The sequence below is a fragment of the Rissa tridactyla genome, chromosome Z (assembly GCF_028500815.1).
Source record: "Rissa tridactyla isolate bRisTri1 chromosome Z, bRisTri1.patW.cur.20221130, whole genome shotgun sequence".
Classification (NCBI taxonomy): Eukaryota; Metazoa; Chordata; class Aves; order Charadriiformes; family Laridae; genus Rissa; species Rissa tridactyla.
In genome coordinates this window covers 12,903,955-12,916,345 of record NC_071497.1, presented here as the reverse complement: position 1 = coordinate 12,916,345, position 12,391 = coordinate 12,903,955, and the positions used below count along the sequence as shown (strand labels likewise).

Here is a 12,391-nt window from a genome sequence, read left to right as displayed (position 1 = left end):
TGAAAGCTGTCAATCCAACAAGCTTGCTGATGGTCACTTATCACTCAGTTTTAGTTAGAAGACTTTAAACTCAGAAGACAATAATTTTAAAGTTTTTAATTCTAGGAACAACACTAAAATAAAGCAGAAGCATTAAAACGGAAGTATTGCTGCAGATGAACATAGAACAAAGCACATGCTTTCACATTCACATTTGATAGAAGACCGTATGATGTACATCTTTCTAATGAAAATGTAAAAAATGATACTCATTAAAAGAATACTGTAAAGTGTATTATACATCATGCAGCACAATAATAGAGCCGAGAGTTTCACAATAGGTACCATTTGGATAAAGGAAATGGTGTATTAAAGGACATCTCTGGACTCTGGATAACTGAAAGTTTTATTTTGCTAAGATTACAAATAAGGTAACTGTACTGTACCATGTACTAATATGAAATTCAAAAATAGAGAAAGGAATCTTTTAAGTTTAGAAAAAAAGTGAAGTCAGTTAAAAATTTTAATGTTAAAAAATTTGGCTGGACTCTAAGTTGGGATCTCCTGTGACTAGATGTATGTCCCTTGCTGAGATTCTGGTCCCATTCAAGTGGCAGTATTCCCACAGACTTCTGAGACAGAATTTCAAATGTTCTATATTTTTCTCTGGATTTCAAATAAGTCTTCCATAATTCAGAAAGATTTACCTTTCTACATCTGTTTGGCATCTCTGAAAAATCTAACACTACCACTGCATTTACTTCCCACAGAAGCTGAAGGACTGTAGTGTGACTCTTCTATTACTATCACACAACACATATTCAGCATTAAAATTATGCTAGCTCCATGGGAACATGGACAACTAGTCAGCTGCTTGTTTAAGCTACACAAAATTTATACCAGAAAAATTGCATCTACATGCATATTTTTATGCTTGTACCTATGACTGGGGACAGACTGGAGGGTAAGGGAGCAGAATAAGGAGTGGTGGATGGTGCTATTTCACTCATAGTCCTTCCTTTTCACCTCCTCACAGTTAGTTTTGGCCAGTGCAGTTCACATTATCGTGGAACTGCTGTGACTGTTGGTTTCCTTCCTTCCTCTATTTCACATATCTAGTTCTGTTAGACAGTTCAACTGGACTGGCTAAACTCTTAAAAAAAATTAGGCCTGAAAGGTAATTTATTGCTATAAATAGAACCCTAAAAAATATAAAAGGGTCCACCATACATATGCTTTGTCTTTAAAGAAAGTCAACACCAGCAATGCTTACAGAAACATGCTCATCAAGAGATTACTTCACGTGTAGTGACAGGTCTCTCTTTACAGGAAATGCTTGCTCAGGAATGACCTTTTCTAAACTGTGTCCTAAATTACACAGTGACTCAGAGGGCTGCCTGATTTCACAATCAGAGAGCTAGCCAGCAGTCATAGGTTCCCCACCACTTTGGTAAAAGCAACTACAAGCTAATGTTAAGAGCAGTTTTTAAGAGAAATCCCAGAGCAGCCAAAGTCAAGGGCAGCTGTAATGGATGCTCTTCTGTTTAACAACAGCGTGCAATGTCTTTCATTTCTCTTCCAAGATTTTTCAGATCTCCGTACCAAGATGGCAGGTATCACTAAGTGTTCACTCTGTGGAAATATCCCTTACTGTCTTCTTAAATCTTCTTTCTGTGCTTCAGGCAACGGGGATGAAATGGAATCAGGAGCACAAATTCTCCTTTCGATTTGCATCCACTATGACTGCACTGCTTCATCCTCCTCTTTCAATGGGCCTTGCTTTCTAACACAATACACATCTCATTTTTCCCTTTCACGGCAGAAAACCAATCACACCAACAAGGTTTATCACGCCACTAAATAGAAACACTACACTGTCCCCGTCTTTCCTGTAGGAGCAGTTGTAAACTGCTGGAATGTCCAGCCAGCTCGTTTTGAAGTGATAGAGGCTGCTGGCAGGGAAATACGCAGCAAAACCAAACCCACAAGCAACACTGGGAGCTGCCTTCTGCCCTAGTAGCTGGTGGGACAGTCATGTATAATTCCTCAAGATAAGTTTTTAGCTTTTTTGTATTTTTTCTGCCACTGATGGGAGAGAGATACCTGTGAATAAAGTCTGAGCTAATACACGGGGCCAAAGGGGCGTACTATCTCTTTTCTTACTTTCTAGTTCAGCAGGTTGATCTAAAGACTGAATGCAAGATGAATGGTGGAATTAGTGAGTGGCTAGTAAGCAGGACTTGAGAGAGGATCACAGGGAAGAACACCTGGTATCAAACTAAACGAAGCTCTGTTGGGGTCTTGAAGAGTCACAGAAGTGCTGGTGATTGTCTTCTGGGTGGCAGGGGCTTTCTTACCTTCAAGCCAGTATGTTACCATGTCTCCTTTCCCCTGAGGAAGAAAATGAGTCATGAGGTTATAATACTACCCATCATTTGTGTAATAATCTTCTTATTACAACTCAAAGTGAGTCCTGAAAGTAGACTGATGTGCCTGTCAGCCATTTTACATACAGGAAAACTGATGCATAAAAATTTTCATTAAAAGACAGGGGCAGCACTATTGATTAAAACGATTCTTTGAAGTCACTCAGTACTTCCAAGTTGAAGTCTTTCATCTCTGAATTATCAGGGTTGTCCCATGAACAAGCCCATGGAATTGGTCCTGGTTTAAAACTTGAGCCTGCCACTCTCTTCAGTGGCAGGAAATAGTCTAACCCAAGGACTCAGGCATAGAGGACTGCATGGGTTAAAATTCAGAGACTCCAGGGTACTTTCACACTCTCCTCCCTGAAAAGCTGAGTATAAATGTTGCATACGCACCTTGACTTGTAAATTCCCACGGCATACTAACACATACTCTCCAATCTGCTCCAACAGCTGGTGTGCACTTGAACTGCACTGTATTTTAAGAGCTGGACAGAGAGATAATTGTTATATTCTTGTAACAATTTAAACATCTAAGACAGACTCATCCCCCTCCATGTGTCAAATACTTCACGATTCATTAATGAACTCCCCCTTGCTTTTTTCATGTCTTTGCTGTCATTCCTCTGTTATTTGAAATGTTCACACGCAGGCTCCAGTATCCTGTCCTCTTTGTGAGGGCATCCCAGGACAAATACGTGGCTGTCAACAAACACTACTCCTCACATCCTGCATCTAATATTATTTGTCTACTCTTCACAGCTGCCTGGATGGAGTTACCGATGAGCACCCTTTTGATTTTGCAAGGAAAACTATACATAGTTCTAATTCCCGGTCAATGAAGAGCCAGCGCTTTCTACGCACATACAGTTTTCAGCAAAGCCTAAACATTAAAGAAACTGCCATCCTTGCTCTGCCTCCAAACCCGTAAATAAAAACAGGGAGAAGAGACAAGATTACTATAATTCCACTATTTTTTTTCAACAATGTCGTTTTTCCTTAGTTGAGAATTTACCTTCATGAAACCCTGGGCATCGTGCCTTTTGCAAATGATAGAGGAAGGACAAAGGAGGACGACAGACAGAACAAATTCTGAGTACTCCTACTTTTGTCAGAAAGCAAAATTTTGCCAAAATTTGGAAAATTGCCAAAAAAAACCCCAGTTTTTTTTTTGCCTTTAACATTCTGTGACAGAGTAAATCATTAGCTTCTTTGTTTGAAAAAGGTCCCAGATGATAGTAGGACTGGCTAAGATTGTCTTTTTGATTTTTCTTACATCAGAAAATGATGGTTTTGTAATTTCTTTGTTTGTTTGCTTAACAGTTCTTTATTGAAAGTCTCAAAACACTCCCTGTAGACCAGGAAATATACATTTCAACATATCCAGATACAGATCACTGAAATATCCTTTCCAGTAGATATGTGATATTTTACCTGGTCATCTTGCTTGGGAACAAGACACTAGCTTTTGCATTCCATATAATAGCAATTTTAATTTACATTGCTAGTAATTAATTGATCTATTTTAAAGTGATCATCTTCGGGTTAAAACATGTTAATGCAATTTGAGATCCTCAGCTATACGCGGCCAGAGAAAGAAGGAGATAAAAGAAAGCCTTAAAAGATAAGAAGTTCCGTCTTTACACTTAAGTTTATAGTGTTGATGTGCCATATTAGATATAGACTGACATACAGAACAAAAGATGAAATATTAAGAATGACGGAAGCAGATTCTGAAGGCATTAGTTTTAAAGCAATTCAGATGAGATGATACAAGGAGCCTGAAAGGAGGAGGAGAAGGAAAGGAGTTATCTGGGGGACTGACAGAAGAAAAATGAAGTTATACGTGTTCCACTCAGGCTACCATTTGCTTTTGGAAAAAGTATAAAGTGGTAAGAAGGAATGGATCTCAGTTGATTCTCAAATCCCCAGGCTAAACTTTCAAAGCTATCATGTAGGACCACTCCTCTGCCTTTTTGCTTTGTTTTTAGTGGATGATGATAGATGTTGAAAGCATCACTTTTTATCATGAAATTAAACTTGAAAACATGTTGGATTTTGCCTAATTCAAATCCATTTACAAAGCATTTCAGCTTTATCTCATGAATGAAAGAAACAAAAAGAAGCCATCAAGGTTGTTTGACCTTGAATTGCTCCCTCGTTCTTTCAGAAGTTGAGTTTCAAATGCTCATATTGGCTAAAGATGAAGCTTGTTAACTAAACATGGAGCTCTTATCTCCTAGAAAGAAGTGAAAGTGAGGGTATCTCCATGATTTCATCTCTAGATATTTCTGTCTAATCTCTTTGCTGGAGGACACATATATAGTCTTCTATACTGGTTAAAGACAGACACAGCTCCCATGGTGTACTACCATCTCTTGTGTTCCCCATTACAGGAAGTTATCAGCAAAAAAGAGGGGTCATGAAAATATTTTTAATATAAAACCATCTGGGTGCCAGGAAGGAATAGAAACAGTGAACATATCCACTTACCTCTCTTAGCCTTTTTTATTGTAGAGAACTTCAAAGCCATAAAAATCCCTCTCTGACACTTGGGCAATGAAGGGATCTTGTTACAAATATCACTGGTATAATTTGCGCATAGGCAGACTGAACCCTCCTTACAGGATTTGCAGTCATTTAAACAGGACTCAAAACTCAGCATAACATTTTTTCAGAACTCATTAAGGGATGGTCAAAACCACATCTGCAGTTTGTTCCTCCTTACCTTCACTGGTAGATTCCATCCTGGAAGCTGTGTTCACAGTATCTCCAAATAAACAATACCGTGGCATTTTGGTTCCAACAACTCCAGCTACAACTGCACCTGTTAAAGAAGAGAAAACAAGATATGTTGTGGTTTTAAATCACATAATCAGTCATACAGCCTCATGGCTGCTTCCTGCATTACCTTATATGTCATTCATTAACAAGATAAAGATGGAGTGTCAGTATTGTCTTATATGGGTTATACATCTGACTTACAGATGGCTTCCAAAGCCATGGAGGGAATTGCAAAAGGGCTTCAAAGGAGAACAGTGGAGGAAGTGATGACAGGATGGAGGTAGTGTGCACGAATTGAGGCACCTGCAGAATCATGTTTCAACACAACAACAGAATATTTTGAGGGGCAGTGAGATAGGAAGGCCACCAATAGTACTTGTGCACGCAACACTCTCTAGTCACATGAAAAACCAGGACCACAAAGTAACCTGCTCCTGCTGAAGGCAGAAAAGGAGCGTTTTGACTCCTTCATGTCAGCCTAGGGGTTTTAAAATATAGAAGATATGATCTCTTGCTAAGACAATGTAAGCCACTTAATTTGCAGATGCTGGTCTGCACAGCACATGTCCAATTCTGGCTGTCTATCAAGAAGGAGTTTCAATCACACATCAGCTTAGATCAGGAAGCTGGGAGTCTGAGAGTGAAGGCTAGAACAAAGGGTCAAGAAGCAACTCAATGGTTTAAGAAAACAGCTGAAAAGGACAAGTAACAGATACAGAATGGCAGTCCTCACTCACATCAGCCAAGACACTGGGGCCATGTAGTGGTCCCAGTGTATTCTGCATTGTGTTCCCAATATTCCAGGTATCTAATAATTTATACTGTTAGGATGACCTCTGAGAGGTGTTCTGTATCACGTCAAGAAATTAACTTAATTTTTAATGGAGAGGAAATTCCACTACAGAAACATTTGTCAAATCAAAGGAGGACTCTTTTGCAGGCCTCTCAACATACCTGAATGCATTCCTGCTCTTATCTTTAGGAGGGTGTTGGGCTTGTGCGGGATCTTAAAAGTCTTGCAGACATCCAGAAGGTCTAAAGCCATGCTTGCAATCTCACCGGCATGAAGGATTCCATTCTCTTTGGGTACTCCCGACACCACCATATCTTAACACAACAATGCAACTGTGTTAACCTTTGGCATTACACACAGATTTACCAAAGGATGCTGCCCAAGTCAGAAAAAAATAAGTCCCTATTCCTTTATATCCTGCAGCACAATTGTGCCTGCTGAGCAGAGAAAGCCAGAAACAAATGAAGGACAGGGCAACAGCTCATGTGTGTAATTACACTACCTCTGAAAAATGTTGGATTTCGTTCGTTCTTTTCCTTATTCCCTCCTACCCTTTCTTCCTCCCTTCCTCCATTGAGGATGCTCGAAGTGGAACAGGTAGTTGAAAAGTGGCTGTTCAATACCTTTTGTCTTTGGGCAGATATTGTAAAGACAGACAATGATTCCCACTAGACACTGTCCTATGCTTCCTGCACTGACTTTTACTGTATAGAAGAGACACATCTCTCCAGAATCCCTCAGGTGCATTCGCTCAGGAATTTTATGATCCAGAACGTGCTCAACCATGCCACAGAAAAAAAAAGAGTGGGTTTTTTTCCACATCTCTTACAGGATTTCCTGTCTGTCTCATCCAACAATCCTGCTAGATTCTGCTATGTTTTTGATGAAACTCAGTTTTAATGGTAGACAGTCCCCAGCAGACTCCCGTGATAGCAAATAGAAAGTCATTTTCCTAAAAACCCAAAAAGAAGAGGAAGCCAAGTCCCTACAGAGTATTAGGAGAGAGAAGGCTGTCATGGTCTCTGCAAAAAAGACAGAGATAAAAAAGCTTATTGAATGGCTTTGATGATCCCATGTAGACAGTAAGTTTTTCAGTTGTGTTCCTGTGAAACGAAAATTGCCAGCTGGGATTAACCTGTTGCCAAGGTTTTAAGTCAGACCATACAGGTCATAGGAACAAAATAAACAGCAGCGGTAGTTTATTCAACTCATTTGTCAGGGCTCTGCTAGGACTTCTCCCCTAATTGTTTTGTGTGGTCTTCCCAGTGATAATAAGCTTCCCAAGTCTCCTTCATCTGTTCTTCCTTGTCACCAAATCAGTCTCTATCCTGATGAAATACCCATGGCCCATCAGTGTTCACAGCTCAAGGAACTTACAGGCATCTCCTATTGTTTCCACCTTATAGACATCATAGTTGTCTATGATTTCATCAAAAGTGGTATAAAGCTTGTTCAAGAGATCTACCACTTGGTAAGGTGTGCTGCTGCTGGAAAGCTGAGTGAAGCCAACAATGTCACTGTTAAAACACAACAAAAAAACATACTCATCCAGTGTCTTAATGATTGCAGATTGTTAATCCTAAATACACTGTAATAATTTCTCAGTGGAACCACCTTACAGAATCACATAATGGTAGGGTTGGAAGGGACCTCTGGAGATCATCTAGCCCAACCCCCTGCCAGAGCAGGGTCACCCAGAGCAGGTTGCATGGGAACGTGTCCAGGGGGGTTTGGAATGTCTCCAGAGACGGAGACTCCACCACCTCTCTGGGCAGCCTATGCCAGTGCTCTGCCACCCTCAAAGGAAAGAAGTTCCTCCTCATCTTTAGGTGGAACTTCCTGTGCTCAAGTTTGTGCCCATTACCTCTTGTCCTGTCCCCGGGCACCACTGAAAAGAGCCTGGCCCCATTCCCCTGACACCCACCCTTTAAGTATTCATAAGCATTGATAAGATCCCCCCTCAGCTGTCTTTTTTCCAGACTGAAAAGACCCAAGTCCCTCAGCCTTTCTTCCTAAGAGAGGTGTTCTGGTCCCCTAATCATCTTGGTAGCCCTTTGCTGTACCCTCTCCAGCAGTTCCCTGTCCCTCTTGAACCGGGGAGCCCAGAACTGGACACAGTACTCCAGATGTGGCCTCACCAGGGCAGAGTAGAGGGGGAGGATGACCTCCCTCCACCTGCTGGCCACACTCTTCTTGATGCACCCCAGGATGCCATTGGCCTTCTTGGCCACGAGGGCACATTGCTGGCTCCTGGTCATCCTGTTGTCCACCAGGACTCCCAGGTCTCTTTCCACTGAGCTGTTCTCCAGCAGGTCAGCCCCCAACCTGTCCTGGTGCATGGGGTTATTCCTTCCCAGGTGCAGCACCCTACACTTGCACTTACTGAATTTCATAAGGTTCCTCTCTGCCCAACTCTCCAGCCTGTCCAGGTCCAACCTCAACCTTCTCTTTTTCAGTATTTCTTTCACTTAGGATCTTGCAGAATAGTTTTGTCCTCAAGCATTAACTTAAACTGAAAACAGATTCTTACCATTTAAAAGGACTGGCTGACCTAAGTCTTTTTGTTTACCAATGCAGTAACTTTTTTTTACAGCTAGACTTTACTCTGCAACAGACTAAGTAGTCTTCAATTTGGGGTTATGTACAAATGCAAAGAGGGAACTTAATAGGGAAGTGAAGCAAAGACATGCAATTTATATGCTGGTTCATGCACACATCACAAGTCAAAGACTGTAAATCCATGTGAGCTCTAAGGATAGACAAGTTTCTTTTACACAGCCAAATACTGGAACCTTTATTTAGGCCTATCTTATGAAACATACATGCATGTGTGAGTAACACACATAAAGTGACATGCTGCTACGTTAGTGTTCCACAGTAATCTCATTTTTTATTTAAGTAATTATAATGAAAAATTGAGAGGTGTGAGAATTTTGAAAGGCACTCATTTGGAGAGTTAAATGTTGCCACCTTGTACGATAAATGGCAGTTTAGATAGAAATTCTGTACTCAGTTAGGAGTTTCACCTCCACTAGGAACCTAGAAGTTTCTTCAGTAGGAGTCAGTTCTAGTCCTATTTTTTATTTTTGTTTACCTGAAAAAGATGGTGGCACTTAAGTAACTTTGAGCTTGTGCATGTTTTCCCTGCCTGAGATCATCTGCTACTTGTTTTGGCAACATACCTGTTGTAGAAAGTAGAGCATTGTTACTTTTTTGTCATGGATAAAAGCACACAATAAACAGAACACATTTGTTTAAAGGTATAAAAGCAATGTTCATAAATGTGAAATATTCTGAAGGTGAAAGCAATCTTTAGCATCAAAATCTGCTATGCTATGAGAATTCACAGTAAATCTCACTGATAAATCCACATTTTTCAGATAACCCACAACTTTTAGTTCAAACAAACCAATATATAAGCATTCCAAGTCAGAGTAAGGTTAGATTCTAATAGTGAGACTTGGGATATTACTAATTCCTTATTTGTCAGCGCTTTGCTAGTGTTTTCTTCCTGTGTTATGTTTGTTTACTATCCTCTGATTTTTTTTATCTTCTTCATTTCTAATATCTTGCACTTTCACAGGCTTTTTGTCTCCTATGTGTTATACCTGTTCCTTTATACCTTTTTTCTTGTGGAATTCCAGAAGATATGCTGCTATCAAAAGTAACCTCATCCCAAAAGCAATTCCCCAATATTTATAACTATACAGAAGAACTGCCAAGCAAGATAAAAATGAAAGCACTGGGGATTCTTGAGTAATAGGTCTTAGATGAGTGCACTGATTTTTAGAGGTAAAATATGAAAAGTAGCAAAATATCTTTATAATTTTGCAAGGAATAAGTAAATTAATTAACTGACAACTAAATGTTATCTATTACATAATCACCTATCAAAAGTTTTCTGTTTGTAATCGGTCTGTTAAAATGAAAATATTATTCAGCAGAATATTGAGTATTTTTGCTGTATAACTTACTATACAACAGACGATCAGTCTTCTGTTTTTCGTGCATTAAATCCTGGGTTCTCTCAGCAACTAGTATCTCTAGATGTTTGCTATATTTCTCCATCTAAATAACATAGACAATAGCATAAAACAATCCTTTGTTACCAAAATCAAAGGTATCTAAGTCTTTTATCAAAAGCTCGCAAAGACGTTTCATAAACTATCCTGCTACGGTATGCTATGTTTTTTGCATCTTTGCTCTGTATGAGGCAATGTGGAGGCAGGAGTCTCTTTTCACTGCTGATGGGCTTAGGATACTCTGCTCAAAATGCATCTGTAAACATGTTATTTGTGGCATGCAGGGATTCTATACCCCCGGTACTATAAGACACCACTGAGCCACAGGAAAAGGGAAATATAGTTTCCTGCAAGTTCTTTAAAACACAAATGACATTTGACTGAAGGAACAAAAGTTTTCAGTCCCAAAGAAGTTGAGGAAGTTAAGAAAAACTGATAGAAATGGAATGAGAAGGAAAGCTGAGTCTCAAGCAGAACTGCAGCTACAATCAGCCCACAGAGGTGAAAGAATGACTGTTCTCATCAAAAAAGGGGGTATGAGATCAAAAAACAAACATGAAGGATAGAGGTGAAAGTTATTGCAAGTGAGCATATTCACTTGGACTGAATTAAAAAACTTGGTTTACCAGAGTCATCATCATGTCAACTGGGCTAACTTTATTAGGATTCATCTTGTGTAACATTTTCTTGACTTGTTCAAATGTAGGCCTTTGGGCTGGATTATTTTTTCTGCACCTTCTGATTAACTGCAGCAGGGAAATAGAATGAGAAAAGCAAACAGCCTTTTGTCATTCCAAGCACAGGCAGTGTTTGAAATTCATACTACTACTTTCTCGGTGCAAACTGTCCATGTGAAGCCCTAACTGCAGCTGGTGAAAAGTGTCAGGGCTATGCTGAGATCTCCAGCATTCTACAGATTTATGCTGAATGAAGGATGTTAGTTCATGAAAATGCTACTGGGGGAAATCAGAAATTAGATGCTCACATTCGTTATGCCAAACACTGCTTAAGTTCTTGTCTTATGCTTTAAGACAGTGTAATGCTGTTGGAGTCACATACTGCTTTCAGAGGGCTTATCTGTACACAAAATTAATAAGAGATTAAAAACTCAACTGCTTCTTAAGAATATTAACTCCCAACTAAAATCCAGTGTTGCTTTTGAGAAGTTTGTTACATTTAGGTTGCTACAAATCACCAAAGGTGAATTACATAGCTCTCAAGATGAAACAAGGATGCCATAATCTTGTTCTGATTTAATTGAACTGGGAGGGGGTGTACTTTGTTTTATGAGGCAGTTTGAGGCTACTGAACACATAGACTTTTACATGAGAATCAAACCAAACTCATACTTTGCCTGAGATACATACTTCACTATTTGAAAGTCCTTTGCCAGTAAGCTAAATAGATAATACTAATATAAAATATGTATGGAACTCAACATTTTATAATAAAATGAAAATGCACAAAAATAAACGATTGAGTATTAAAAACATCATTTATTACACTGACAATTTGAGGGGACAATTTACACTGACAATTTGAGGGGACAATTGAAACTTTCAATTTGTCAGAGTGACTTTTTTATTAAGGATATGAAAGCATTTCCTTGTGCCTTTTTTGAGATGTACTTCTTGACTTCTGGGTTGCTTACACTCAGCAAAGGTAATATTGCCATAAAAATTCTGTGGTCTGTCTTAAATTCTCTTCAATAAAGAATTTTTGTACACAATATTGTATCTTACTCACCTCTATGTAATCCGTGGGACATGGGCAAGAATTCTCAGCCTTTCCTGAAATTAATTCTGCCAAAGATGGGCACCAAGAATATTCAGCTGAATGCACATCATCTTTCTAGAGAAAAAGGGATTAAACAATGTTGAAAAAAGTGCTGTGTTTTTCACACTGCCCTTCGGAAAGATATTACTATGATCATCATTACTTTTATGACATCTTCCCTATCACTTCCAGATCAGCTTTTTTACGAGAGTACAAGAAAAACAAAACAAAACAAAAACCCAAACAAACAAAACCAAACAAACAACAAAAAAAAACCAAAAAACCCAAACAAAACAAAAAAAAGAAAAAAAGAAGAAAAAATTATATAACCCAGTCTAAACTGGGTGGCCTTGTCTAAAAGCTTTTTCATGGCTGAGAGACTTTAATCTCAGGGTTTATGTGAGGTAAACAACTTTTGATATAAATGAAAACCTGGCAAGATATTGGGAAACTTCTAAAGAATCACAGGGCCTACATTAGTCTATTGCTACAAACTGTCAGAAATGGAAGAATGGCAGTTTCAGGTCTTCGTTGTTAGAATTCTTGTTAAGCAAATTATTTTAGACAGAACATGGTTACATATCCAGAACATCTCATTTCAATTTCAAGGT

At 39.1% G+C, this 12,391-nt stretch overlaps 1 protein-coding gene across 1 annotated transcript in view; it reads right to left on the bottom strand.

Moving 5' to 3' along the window:
* Positions 1-281: 281 nt before the first annotated feature.
* The window catches only part of LOC128902672 (atrial natriuretic peptide receptor 2-like), a 38,727-nt gene continuing 26,617 nt past the window's right edge, over positions 282-12,391 (bottom strand). The window contains exons 15-23 of the mRNA XM_054186069.1: positions 11,751-11,855; positions 10,631-10,750; positions 9,957-10,050; positions 9,077-9,164; positions 7,360-7,499; positions 6,144-6,296; positions 5,134-5,232; positions 2,802-2,893; positions 282-2,370 (exon numbers count right to left, since the gene is read on the bottom strand). Coding sequence (XP_054042044.1) covers positions 2,206-2,370; positions 2,802-2,893; positions 5,134-5,232; positions 6,144-6,296; positions 7,360-7,499; positions 9,077-9,164; positions 9,957-10,050; positions 10,631-10,750; positions 11,751-11,855 — 1,056 coding nt within the window. The 3' untranslated portion in view covers positions 282-2,205. The remainder of the gene's footprint in view (positions 2,371-2,801; positions 2,894-5,133; positions 5,233-6,143; positions 6,297-7,359; positions 7,500-9,076; positions 9,165-9,956; positions 10,051-10,630; positions 10,751-11,750; positions 11,856-12,391) is intronic.